General features: G+C 36.4%; 1 protein-coding gene across 3 annotated transcripts in view; it reads left to right on the forward strand.

Annotated features, from left to right (window-relative positions):
• ATG5 (autophagy related 5) overlaps positions 1-13,351 on the forward strand; it is a 123,470-nt gene that overhangs the window by 66,421 nt on the left and 43,698 nt on the right. For 2 of the 3 annotated variants that reach the window (XM_028104239.2, XM_028104238.2), the window contains exon 6: positions 3,470-3,564. In XM_028104239.2, coding sequence (XP_027960040.1) covers positions 3,470-3,564 — 95 coding nt within the window. The remainder of the gene's footprint in view (positions 1-3,469; positions 3,565-13,351) is intronic. The other variant, XM_088023911.1, reaches the window with a different exon arrangement.

A 13,351-nucleotide genomic window follows, 5' to 3' on the forward strand; every position in this document is an offset into this window, starting at 1 on the left:
CAATAATGTTCCTTTTTCCAGTTTATTTTTTTTTTGCCATATAGATATGTAAAAACTTTTGACTAATTGCCTTTCTGTACTTTTTATTGTTTGTGTTTGCTTTCCTTCTCACTGACGTTTTGGGTCAGATAATTCTTGGTTGTGGGGAACTGTCCTGTGCATTGTAGTATGTTTAGCAGCACCCCTGGCCTCTGCTCACAAGATACTAGTATCACATAAACAGTTGTGACAGCCAAAAATGTCTCCAGACCTACTGGTGAGCACAAGTCTCTCCTAGTTAAGAACCACTGTTGTTTATTAAAAAGTACTCTGTTAAAAACTATCTAGATTTCTCTTGTAATAAAGGTTTGCTTGTGGTTTTTAGCAAATGCTATTTTAATAAAAGAGGGTGTCTTAGATAATTATAAAGTTTTGTTTTTGGAACAGGTATTAGAAACTATTTAATTGAACTTCTTTATTTCATCTATAAGTGAATTAGTTTTCAATTGATTTGTTTCTAGTCACCTAGCTATTTAGTTGCATACCTAGGATTGGAACCCAAAATGTTTTCACAAAGAGGTTATATATGTAGTATTTTCTTGTTTGTTCTTTGCTTTAAGAGCATATGTTATGCATGAACTTTGGTAGGTGCTAGAGATTTGATGATGAGGCAGTGAGTAAAATTTCAGGTTATCATGAAGAATCATTTTTATTTAGCTGTCACACTCTTGCTTGATAGTTGATGATAGATACTTTTTAAAAAGCATTGAAAGAATATTCGATTCATATATGAAAGGACTGTGGTTAAAGGAGCTACTCTTAGCATTAAGATGAAGTTTTGTGGTTGCAACTGTTGAAACGGTTGTGGGCTTTGAATCAGAAGACTGAGAGTCTGGTCTTACTTCTTCATGAAACTCATAACAACCTAGGCCTTCATTGTCATCTGTGAAATTACATTAGACTACCTGGATTCTGAGTTACCTATCCTACCAGTTGCTGATACAGTATGAACTTCCAGATTGAAGTTGAAAATGAGAATAGAGAAGGCCTAGAGACTGTCACAGTCTTCTAGGACAGGGATAGAAGAAAAAAAAACAATTAAACTTTGTTCTTTTATATAATTATAGTGACCTAAACTGTATCAACACATTGGCTATAATTTGGATTGAGACGAGTCTAATAGTGGAGAATGTGCTTTAATACCAAGCTGATCTGAAATTCTGGTGCTATTCATGTGCTTTACAGAGATTTGACTCTGAGATAAATTTCTGAGTGTAAAAAGTAATTTTAAGGTAGGATTCTGGGTAAGTCAAAAAGGAGTTACTTAAAAAACAACAGTATAGGAAAAAATATTTGCCTAGATTTATCAGTAAGAGGCTTGTAGCCAGAATACATTAAAAAAAAAAAATCTCACAACTCAACAGTAAAAAAGACAATCCACTTAGAAAGGGGACAAAGAATTTGATAGACATTTCTCCAAAATAAATATATAAATGGCCAGTAAACAAATGAAAAGATGTTCAGCATAATTACTCATTAGAGGAATATAAGTCAAAACCATAAGGAGAGAGGCGTGTGGGTGGTTCAGTCAGTTGGGCATCCAACTACTTTTGATTTCGGCTCAGGTCATGATCTCAGGGTCTTGAGTTGAGCCTCTCCTGGGGCTTCATGTTCAGCGCAGAGTCTGCTGGAGATTCTCTGCCCCTAGCCCCACTCTTGTGTGCTCGCTCGCTGTCTCTCAAATAAATATGTCTTTAAAAAAAAAAATAAGGAGATAACATTTCAGACCCACTAGTGTGACTCTAATAAAAGGGTGGGGAGACACTTGGGTGGCACAGTCAGTGAAGCCGCCGACTCTTGATTTTTGGCTCAGGTCCTGATCTTGGGGTCCTGGGGTCAAGCCTCATGTTGATCTCTGCGCTTGGTGGGGAGTCTGCTTGAGGATTCTCCCCCTCTCTTTCTCTTTTCCTCCCCACCATGGCCCCCACTTGTGCATGCTCTTTCTTAAATAAGTAAATCTTAAAAAAAAAAAAAAAAAAGATATGCAATAACAAGCATAGACATGGATGTGGACAAATTGGAACCCTTCATACATTGCTGGTGGGAATGTAAAGTGATGCAGCCTCTTTGGAAAACAGTTTGGCAGTTTCTGAAAACATAGTTACCATATGGTAGTTGAACAGATACCATATAAATCAGTATTTCCACTCCTAGGTTTATACCCAAGAAAATTGAAGATACACATCCAGTACAAAAGCTTATATGTGAATGTTTATAGTAGCATTATTCATAATGGCCAAAAAGTAGAAACAACCCAAATTTCCATGAACTGATGAATGGGTAAACAAAACGAAAAAATTTATCTCCATACAATGAAATATTATTTGTCCATAAAAATGAATGAAATCTGAGACATGCTACAACTTGAATGGACCTTGAAAACAAGCTAGGGGAAAAAAAAGCAGATACAAAAGTCACATACCGTATTCCATTTATACGAAATGTCTGGAATAAAGATTAGTGATTTCTAGGGGGATAGGAAGAGAGGAAAAGGTGGGTAATTATTAATGGGTATGGGTTTCTTTTTGGGAGGATGAAAATGTTCTGATACTAGATACTGCCAGTGGTTGTTCAGCTCTGAATATGCTAAAAAACACTGAGTTGTACACTTTAAAAGGGTGAATTTAAAAAGTAAAAGGGTGAATTTTATGATATGTGAATTATATCTGAGTAAAGTGGTTTTTTTTAAATTGAACCTGGAAAACTTAAAAAGGAGTTATTTAATCACTGAGATTAAGCTGCAATCAACAGTTAATGCTTAAGTGTCAGTTCCACATTTCCTTCAAACCCTTTCCTGTAATTTTGTCTTTTTTACTGTTTAATGTTTATTGTGTTTGGTGTTTTGATTTTGTTTCTTTAAATAAGTTCTGGTTAAGATTTAGACAGTAGCAATAGGATAGGGAATCTAGACATTCAGCCCTATTTGGTTTTTTGCCTTGATGACACAAGTAGTCATCTGTTCAGGGTTTCTCTTATGAGATGAAATGTCTATGCAAATATCTAGGAAGAGGAAGCAATAATGTAGAAAAATTTATTTTATATTTTGCTTTATGTTTAGTTATGGAAAGATAAGTTTAAAAAAATAATATATAAGGGGCACCTGGGTGGCTCAGTCATTAAGCATCTGCCTTCGGCTCAGGTCATGATCCCAGGGTCCTGGGATCGAACCCCACATCGGGCTCCCTGTTCGGTGGGAAGCCTGCTTCTCCCTCTCCCACTCCCTGCTTCTCCCTCTCCCACTCCCTGCTTGTGTTCCCTCTCTCGCTGTGTCTCTCTGTCAAATAAGTGAATAAAATCTTAAAAAAATAAAATATATATAAATGATGCTTTTCCAGAAACTTCTAAGAGGATGTTTAACAACTTTCATTTCTTCATGTGAGGTTTTAAATTATAATGTTCATTTTTAATAACAAATAATTTATCATTACAGACAGATTTGACCAGTTTTGGGCCATCAACCGGAAACTCATGGAATATCCTGCAGAAGAAAATGGATTTCGTTATATCCCTTTTAGAATATATCAGGTAGGAAGTAACATTTTTAACAATACCAACTTGTGAATGCCTCAAACATCTTACTTCTTGAAGTAGTATAGTCCAAAACTCTTTAAATTTGCATAGTAACTGAAGGGTATTTGTTAGGGCTTTCTTTCCAGAGCTTATCTTTTGGTGATAAACAAGTCAGAGACTACACTGAAATATTTGACTCATATTCAGTTGATCCTCATTATTTGCGGATTCTTTATTTGCAGATTTGCTTGCTTTCTAAAATTTATTTGTAAGCCAGAGTCAGTACTCAGCAGCGCTCTCATGGACATATGCAAAGCTACAGAAATTTGATTCACCCATATTCAGCAATGCCGTACCTTCTTGTTTCTGTTTTCCTGCTATAAACAAGTTTCTTTTCCCTGTTTAGTGCTATGCTTTTTACATTTTTGTGCTTTTTATTGATGATTTTGTTGTTTAAAATGGTTCCCAAGAGTAGTGCTGAAGTGCCATCTTTAAAAAGAAATGCACATATGGGACACCTGGGTCACTCTGTCGCTTGAACATCTGACTCTTGATTGGCTCAGGTCATGATCTCAGGGTTGTGAGATCAAGCCCTGGTCCCGCTTCGTGCTGAGCGTGGAGCCTGCTTAAGATTCTCTCTCTCCCTCACCCTCTGCACCCCCCCATGTGTGCGCTATCTCTCTCTTTCTCATAATAAATAAATTAGAAAGAAACACACATAAAACAAGGTTATGTATTGGTCAGTTGAAGAACATTTTGTGACCAGAAACACACAGTAACCCAACCCTATATTTGCTCCAGGAACAGTGGCTCAGCATTTGCTAATTCAGTGTTTGCAGTGACTTTGTAAAACGTAGCTACCACAAATGAGGGGAATTGATGTATTTGTTTTAAATGGTGAGTCTTTAGTGTTGTACAACAAAATAGGTAAGTAGAATCTCCTTATAGCACACTTTTATGCGGGTGAAGAAACTCCTGTTTCTGTAGAGTACTTTAAAATTTCTAGGTGCAGGGTGCCTGGGTGGCTCAGTCGTTAAGTGTCTACCTTTGGCACAGATCATGATCCCAGGGTCCTGGGATCGAGCCCCGCATCAGGCTCCCTGCTCCACGGGAAGCCTGCTTCTCCCTCTCCCACTCCCCCTGCTTGTGTTCCCTCTCTAGCTGTGTCTCTCTCTGTCAAATAAATAAATAAAATCTTAAAATAAAATAAAATAAAATTTCTAGGTGCTTTGCATATAGCAAATACTTTGTAAATATTTGTTGAGTGAATGGTATTCCAGAAAGTAAGTTACCAACTATCTCCAGAGAAAAAGCAGTTGAGAATAGAAATTGGAAACATAATATTACAGGCATGGGCTCTAATCAAGCAGAACTTCCATTCAAACTCAGAGAGATGGTGTCATAAGTTCCCCTTGTAGCCATTTTCAGTGTCCCACAGTCTTTACTCATAGTGACTCTATAGTAATTTTTTTAAAATCTTTTTTTTTAAAGATTTTATTTATTCAACAGAGAGAGAGCACAAGTAGGCAGAGCGGCAGGTAGAGGGAGAGGGAGAAGCAGGCTCCCTGCTGAGCAGGGAGCCCCACGTGGGACTTGATCCTGGGACCCTGGGATCATGACCTGAGCCAAAGGCAGCCGCTTAACGACTGAGCCACCCAGGGGCCCCAATTTTTTAAATCTTTTATAGAGGCATCAATCGTATAACTGTATTAAAGAGGAAAACTGTTTAATTAAAAGTAAGTAAACAAAAATCCCAGTATACTCAAAGAATGAAAAGTGTTTCTGATTTAAATAAGGTATCTTTTTATTGATTTCATTAACATAATGGTAGACTATTTTTAAGATTTTATATATACACACACACACACACACACACATATATATATATATATTTTAGAGAGAGAGAGAAAGAGAGCACGAGCGGGGTGAGGGGCAGAGGGAGAAGCAGACTCCCTGCTGAGCAGGGAGCCAGACGCGGGGCTCGATCCTGGAACTCTAGGATCGTGACCCGAGCTGAAGACAGATACTTAACTGACTGAGCCACCCAGGCACCCCTAGATTATTTTTAAATCATGGATTCATAATATGTACAATAGAAATAAAATGAGAAAAATTCCTGTTGGAATAAGACCAGATGATCTAATTAGCCACACTTCTCTGCTTCCTTTTTTTAATTCCACAAGTCTTTGTTAATCACAGATATTATACAGTGGGTTTGGAAATACCACAGCTGATTTATTTATACATAGTCTTGTATTATGAAGAATCTGAGGCAATTAACACAAATAATGAGAAAACAAAATTTAAAGTCAGAGCTACATATCATGAAACATCTGATGTAATTTACAAGAATTTATAATCACAAAATAGAAAAGAATTTAAAATCAAAACTACTGAAAATAAAAAACGGAAACTCAGCATGAAATTACATAAGCTGTGAATGAGTGAGATACTCAGATTTATTAAAATTGACCTGCAGATTTGACCCCAAGTATTCTTGTAGCCAGAGCAAGGGAGAAGAAATGTGGTAACATTTTTTTTTTCATTATACATAAGGAGAAAACCTGCTAGGTTATTAGGGAAAGCTAAACTTCCTCAGGCATGGGAAGGCTAGGACTGAAAAGACTTTTAGGATTTTTTTTGGAAGAATGTGTTTATCAAATAAGAAGGAAAGTAACTGATGGAGCAAAGCATTTGGGGATCGGGATTAACAGTGAAGGTTAACCCAGCAGACGAGAGGTTTGCAGAGAACTGTTAAGGAATAGGAGGGGAAAAATTGTTGCTACTCATGTGGGAAAGCATCAGTCTTTCCTTGTAGCGAGTAATAAAGCCATCTGCTGAAAAGAGAGGGGTGCAACAGTTTTGGAAAACTGTTCTTTTTGACAGTGGGCAAATAGAATGGTTCCTACAGTTGCATAAAATGATGTGAGAAAGAAAGATGGCAGGAAGCCTAGTTGTATGAGAGAAGAAATATCTCACATTAGATGCCTCTGTACTGACCACCTAGGCATTCTGTAAGAGAAACTTTTACAGAGCTAGATTCACTAGTGATATGCTTTTAGTTATTCCATAGAGAAAAGCCAAAATGGAGCCAGGTTTTATGGACTAAGTATAATACCTACAGTGAGTAGGATTCTTCATGTAGTCCATAAACCCCGTAGAGAGAGTCTACTTCTTCACCATCACTGATGTGGATATTGGTGGTTGAAGTACGTATTAAAAACAATAACAGGTTATAGAATTTCAGAGTAGTCCTTAAGTTTTCTGAGTGGATTTTAAAAATAAAAAAAAATTTTTTTTCTAAGTAAGCTCTATGCCCATTGTGACGCTTGAACTCGTGACCTTGAGGTCAAGAGTTGCATGTTCTACTGACTGAGCCAGCCAGGCTCCCCTCAGAAATGGTTTTTAAGCAGCAGCCCACTTTAGGGCCAAGCTTAGAGGGGGAGGTTGGGTGCGGACAAGCGGGATTGGCTCAGCTGGCTTGACCCCACTCCTCCTGGGGCTTGACAGTTTGAAAGTCACCCTCTCAATCTAGACCGATGCAGGCACTTTGCCCAAGTTAGATAGGTCTTGATATAGCCTGCATCCAGAATGCAATAATACCCTCAAAATGCTAGTGGTATCTTTGAAGGCAAGGCTGTATTAAAGAAAAAAAAAATCTAGTGGGATTTAGCACAGTCTTTCATATACTGTGAGTACTTCATAATTACTTAATTTGAAGTATTAAATTAATAGGGTATGAAAAACCAAAGATCCAAAAAAAAAAAAAAAGTCACCGAAGATCATATAATGTGAAAGCTTAAAAATAGACTTTATAGTTAAATAATCCCAAACTGAGGGGTTGGGGGGATGGGTTAGCCCGGTGATGGGTATCAAGGAGGGCACGTACTGCATGGAACACTGGCTAATATACAAAAACAATGGATCATAGATCACGACATCAAAAACTAATGATGTATTGTATGGTGACTAACATAACATAATAAAATAAAACAAAAAAAATAATCCCAAACTGAAAAAGCTAGCAGTTTTCCTTGGATTTAAATGTATGGTGACTTTAAAGGTTAGTGCTACTGTAGTAGTTAAGAAAACAAAACACTTTTAAAATTAACCAAGGGGCACCTGGGTGGCTCAGTCGGTTAAGCGTCTTGACTCTTGATTTTAGCTCAGGTCGTGATCCCAGGGTCCTGGGATCCAGCCCTGTTTCTTGGGCTCCATTCTTAGCAGGGAGTCTGCTCTAGATTCTCTCTCTCCCTCTCCCTCTCCCCCCCCCACCATGCATGTGTGTTCTCTTTTTCTCTCTCTCAAATAAATAAATCTTGAAAAAAATAAAATTAACTAAAATGAAGGGAGAAGAGCAGAAGAAAGTGAAAAAGAGCTAGAAGTGTTGGAAGGGTTGAAAAAGCAGTGCACGATAGTGTCAATGTCACAATTTTGTTTTATTCACTTAGTAGAAAATTGTTTTGACCTTTTTCTGCTTCTGTTTCCTAGTTCAACAGTTTGTGACTACATGTAAACTTCATTGAGCTCAGAAGGTTGGAAAATTTTGGAGACAAAGGCTAAAGCACTTGTCCTTGAAAAAAAAGTTGTGTTTCCTAGAAAGAGCACTGAACTAGAAGGGAGGGCCTCCACAACTCTGTGGGAGGTCTGACACTGACAAGCTGTGCATCCACAGCAGGTTACTCAGACTGGCTGGGCCTTTGTTTCCTCATCCATAAAATGAAAGGGGCATGACTGAGTGAATTCATATATCTGGTTAAAGTTTTTCTTCAAAGAAGCCATATTACAGGTTTATATAATTCTATCAGTGACACTCTTATTTTTTTAAACTCCTGACTTCAGAGCAAATGTATTGTTTTTACAACAAAACATTTCCTTTACAGTGCTTTATGACTTTTAATCACTTCTAAAAATGAAGGTGGTTTATCTTTTTCATGAAGACAGGGTAATTGTTTTGTTCATGCTGTCTGTCCAGGGTCTAGAAAAGAGCCTGACATGTAATAGGCATTTGTGAGTATTTGTTAATTCATTAAATCATTCCATCTGTCATCAGTAGTTGATTTGGAGCTATTCTGTTGTACCATGAGTTCCATAGTAAAGTACTATAATACATTCCCGGATCCTAGCAAAATAGCTTATTTGTGCAATAAAATATAACACAAACTCTAAAGACATTCCCCAAAGAGGAATTTCAAAACTTTTCTGAACTATATACCTCCTAGTACTTACTTGGATAGGCAGGTTCTGGCATATATACTTTACTATGGTTTTTATACTGTGAATATTTTAAGCTCCTATAGGGAAAGTATATTATACTATCGTTACTTATTGTGTAGGGGTTATTATTGTTAGAATCATGGTGCAGATGTACAGATGTACAGAGTGGAGGTGTTCTTTAATATTTATCATTATGTTCAGGGAAAAATTGTCAGATGTATTCATACCTCTCATTGTGGTATCACAACAGAGAAGGATTTAGAGAGAGAATGTGAGGGGGGAGGGAAAAGGAAGAGAATGTGTGTGTGAGAGAGAAAAAATGGTTTTATAAAGTTCTATAATTAGATTGAAAGTGGGAAGCTAGAGAATTCTTAAAATGTGCTTGACAAAACATGGCTGCCAGGTGGGGACTCTGTTAGGAAAGAGCTTGCTGCCTGATCTTTCCTGTGCCAAGAAGTTGGTAGTTTTTCCTCAAACAGGAGGAGCCAACTTTCCTGTTAGCTTTATGCCTTTCCAGCTAGGTTCTTACTTGAATTTGATTAAAATTTTAGGAGTAAGGTATATAAGTGAATATAAAAATTTAGGAGTTTTAGTTTTTGCCTATTTCCTTTCTTTCCCATTCTTGGCTTTTTCCATTTCTCTGTTTTGTATTTTTGAATCTTCATTCATGCCTTGACCAAAGAAAGATGGGCTCTGCTTTGTTTTCTTATAATTATATGGTCTAAAGGGTAATGCACATGGTTTCTGTTGCTGACTCCTTTATAGCAGATTCGTTTGTATGGTTAATATATTCCATTCAGTGTAGCTTTTACTTATGCAATATTTTGATGAATCTGAACCTTTCATTTCTTGAACATACTAGATATAAATCTCTGTGCTATTTGAGACCTTAAATTAATAATAAATTTAAGCAGAACCTGAAAATCTAGGTCTGTTAAGATAAATGAAAGACACCACTTTTACTAAAATATTTTTCTTTGCAGAATCATAATAAAATTCCTGTGTAGCAAGGGGTATGAAAAGGAAGGGGCACTGAGCATCCTTGAGTCAGGCCCACTACATCTTTTGAAGCCTCGGAACCATGATATGAAGTAGGGATCATTGTCTGATTTTACCTGTGAGGAGGCTGAAGCTGTGGGATTTTAAGTTATTGATCGGGAGCACACAAATGAAATATGAAAGAACCAGAAATCAGACCTAGGTGAGACTTAAAAAGTATAATTAAGTTTACAGAATTTTCAGGACATACTTATCAAGTGAAGTCCACCTTGACCAAATAAATTGATAGAAACCTAGAAGACCTCTAACTGGCAAGACTCTCTAAAGGCTGCCTTGTGTTCAGATTGTTGGAAAACTTCAGTTGTTTTTCATCTGTAGTTTGTATGGGCTCAAAATGACTATAATCTAGTGACAGACTTTTTAGTGGTACAAGTAAAATAGGTACAAAAGTAGTCTAGAGATCAATTATAGACCAAAATGTGTCATTTCTGTCATTTACATAACAGTTTAGTTTGGTGTATGGGTTTCGGGTCTGTGTTCCTGAAATCCAGGTGCTTCATATTAGCTGGTATTCTAGAGATGAGGTTGATGGCAGAGAGTGTTTCAGAAATGTAACCTAAATGTTATTTAGAATAGCACATGTAAACAGATGGTGGTTAATGAGGATATCTGTTAAAAAGATTTGTAAAGTGACCGTGAAGTCCTCAGGCATTGGTATTTAGGTTGTAGAGTGAAAATTGGACCCATTTTATTGTGTCTTTCAAGAAGCAATGGATTCATAAATGTTATGCTGCCAGTATACTTCGTGGAAGAAAAGTTTATTTTATTCATTCATTCATTCAACTAGTTCATTGACTCATAGATATTTGCATCCCATGCTCTGCTATGTATGGGAGATACAAATGTTGATTAATATTATACATCACCCTTTATATAGAGCTTGTAGTTCAAAGGTGGAAAGAAACTAATCAAGTAAGTATACAAACAAATGTAAAATCACCAGAATGAATGATTGGTGCTGTGAAGCAGAGGTATATAATACAACAGAAGCCTAAATCCTCTAAGGAGAATTTGATCTAGTTTGGGAGGGCAAAGAAGGCTTTGTTAATGAAGTGTAATGTCTCTTGAAGAGTTGATGGATGGGTGGAATTAAGGAAGGCAAAGAGTGATAAGAGCTTTGTAGGCAGAGGGGACATAGTAAGTCTTGAGCCCAGAGTTGGGGGAAAATAAGGTTGCAAATGAAAGGGTTAGACCATATTAAGTTTTCTTTTTATCCTCTGAAGATTTTTAATAATCTGAATGTCCGTTCGTATTTATTCAATAAAGATTACTTAATCATCTACTTTGTTCTGTATGTTATTCTAGAGGTTATAAATAAATTCAGAGAATCCTCTTAGAAACAACCTAACGGTATTAGTTTTAGTTTGAAGCTGATAAATAGTACTTGTTTTCTAAGAAAGTTAACATGATTCTTAGTTGTTTTTGGAAGTTGTTTATCAGTTAAATGATGTCAGAGATTAACTTGGCACTTCCTAGACTGAAGAAGGAGTCAGAATTTTAGATTGTTTTCAGAAATGCTGATTTATGAATTTTGAAAAGTGAGAACAATAGAAATGTGTGGCAAATCATGGTGGTGTTTGTTAGGGTTCCTCCTCCTCCAGGGTTGTGGCAGTTTGGGTGAGAAATTGAGATTCTTTTCTTCCAATGTTTTCCATTTTAGTTGATTTCTTGCAGTAACATATAGCAGAAGAGGCCAGAGAAAAAGAACAGGGACATAATGGGTGGTAAACTGAATATTATTGCCTTTAATTTTGTTTTTCAGTCATTTCAAAAAGAAATACTGAGTAATTTATAATATATATTTAACTGTATTTATCTGGGCACCACAGCCCAACCAAATTGACACAGAAAATTTACCATCACAATAGGTGTACCGGTCTCTTTGAGACTCTGCTTTCTGTTCTTTTGGGTATATACTCAGTGGAATTGCTGGATCATATGGTTACTTCTGTTTTTTAAGTTTTGAGGAGCTGCCATCCAAACAGGATACTGTTTTCCATAGCAGCTGCTCCATTTTACATTTCTACTAATAGTGCACAAGAGTTCTAATTTCTCTATATCATCGCCAGCACTTACTGTTTTGTTTTTTGGTTTTTGTTTGTTTTTGATAATATTTTTAGATGAAAGATAGCCAGTCATATCTTTTTTTAAATTAGTAGTACATGTATTTTTTTGTTAAGTAGCCCCTCCCTATACATCTGCAGGTTGTGTACATCATTATCTGACCTAGCTTCTCTTGTAAGATAGATGGTTTTTTATATATGTATATCTTTAATTCATCTAGAATTTATTTTTATGTACTGTGTGAAATATAGAGGTACATCTTTTTTCCCTTCCATCTGCTGGCTTATTGTAATAAGATCATTTATTAAATAAACTAGGGTCTGGTAAACTTTCAAGAGCCAGATAGTAAATATTTTCTACTTTGCAGGCCTGATGGTCTCTGTTGCACCTGTATAACTCTGTAGCTTGAAAGCAGCCACAGACAGTTTGCAGATGATGGACATGGCTGTGTTCCAGTAAAACTTTATTTACAAAAGCAGGGGAAGGGCACAATTTGGCTTGCAGGCCATAGTGTATTGACTCCTGATATAAACTATCCTTTTCCTACTAGATAAAAATGCCACCTCTGCTTTACATTAAAATATTTTGACTCCTGGGATCTATTTTTGGATTCCCTATTTTGTTCCATTGGTATATTTGTTTATTCTTAAGTCCATATTATTTTTATTTGATTTTACTTAGTCCTCTGATACCTGATGGGGAAATTCACCCCTTACCTTTTTTTTTTTTAATACTTTTCATGTTTATTTTGTCATTGATTTTTTTCACATGACTTTTAAAATAATTTTATCAACTCCTCATAGCCTCTTGTTCATTTATAAGTGGAAATACATTAAATTTCTATTTTTAATTTTGGTAGAATTAACCTTCTTATGTTTTTTAAGTCTTCAAATAGGCCCTGTACTTTTCTTTTTAATTTATTTTAGGTGTTTTGTAGGTGTTACCTTTCTTTCTTTCATTTCCATTTCTACATATTGTTTTATGGCATCAGCCAAAAAAAGCAAAAACAAAAAACACCTCTTCCCATTGTTTTCTATCAACCATTTGTTTTTCTTGATTCATTGTATGGCTAGTATTACATTGCTAAGACACTATTGAACAGTAATGGTCCTAGCAGACATTTCTGCTTGGTTTCTGGTATTCATTGATATGGTTTTAATATTTCATCATTTGGAGGGGCCTGGGTGGTTTAGTCGATTAAGTGTCCACCTTCGGCTCAAGTCATGATCCCTGGGTCCTGGGATCAAGCCCCGCATCGGGCTCCCTGCTTACGGAGAGCCTGCTTCTCCCTCTCTTACCCGCTTGTGCTCTCTCTCACTGTCTCTCTCTCCCAAATAAATAAAATCTTTAAAAAATACATTTCATCATTTAGAATGATACATAGCCTTTATCAGATCAAATGAATTTCCTTTTAGATTTTTAAATTAGAAATGGGTAGACTCAAAATGGATGAAAGACCTAA

Source organism: Eumetopias jubatus, unplaced genomic scaffold (assembly GCF_037043125.1).
Source record: "Eumetopias jubatus isolate StellerSeaLion01/CBP00866 unplaced genomic scaffold, mEumJub1_p1.0 scaffold_6, whole genome shotgun sequence".
In the NCBI taxonomy this organism is placed as follows: domain Eukaryota; kingdom Metazoa; phylum Chordata; class Mammalia; order Carnivora; family Otariidae; genus Eumetopias; species Eumetopias jubatus.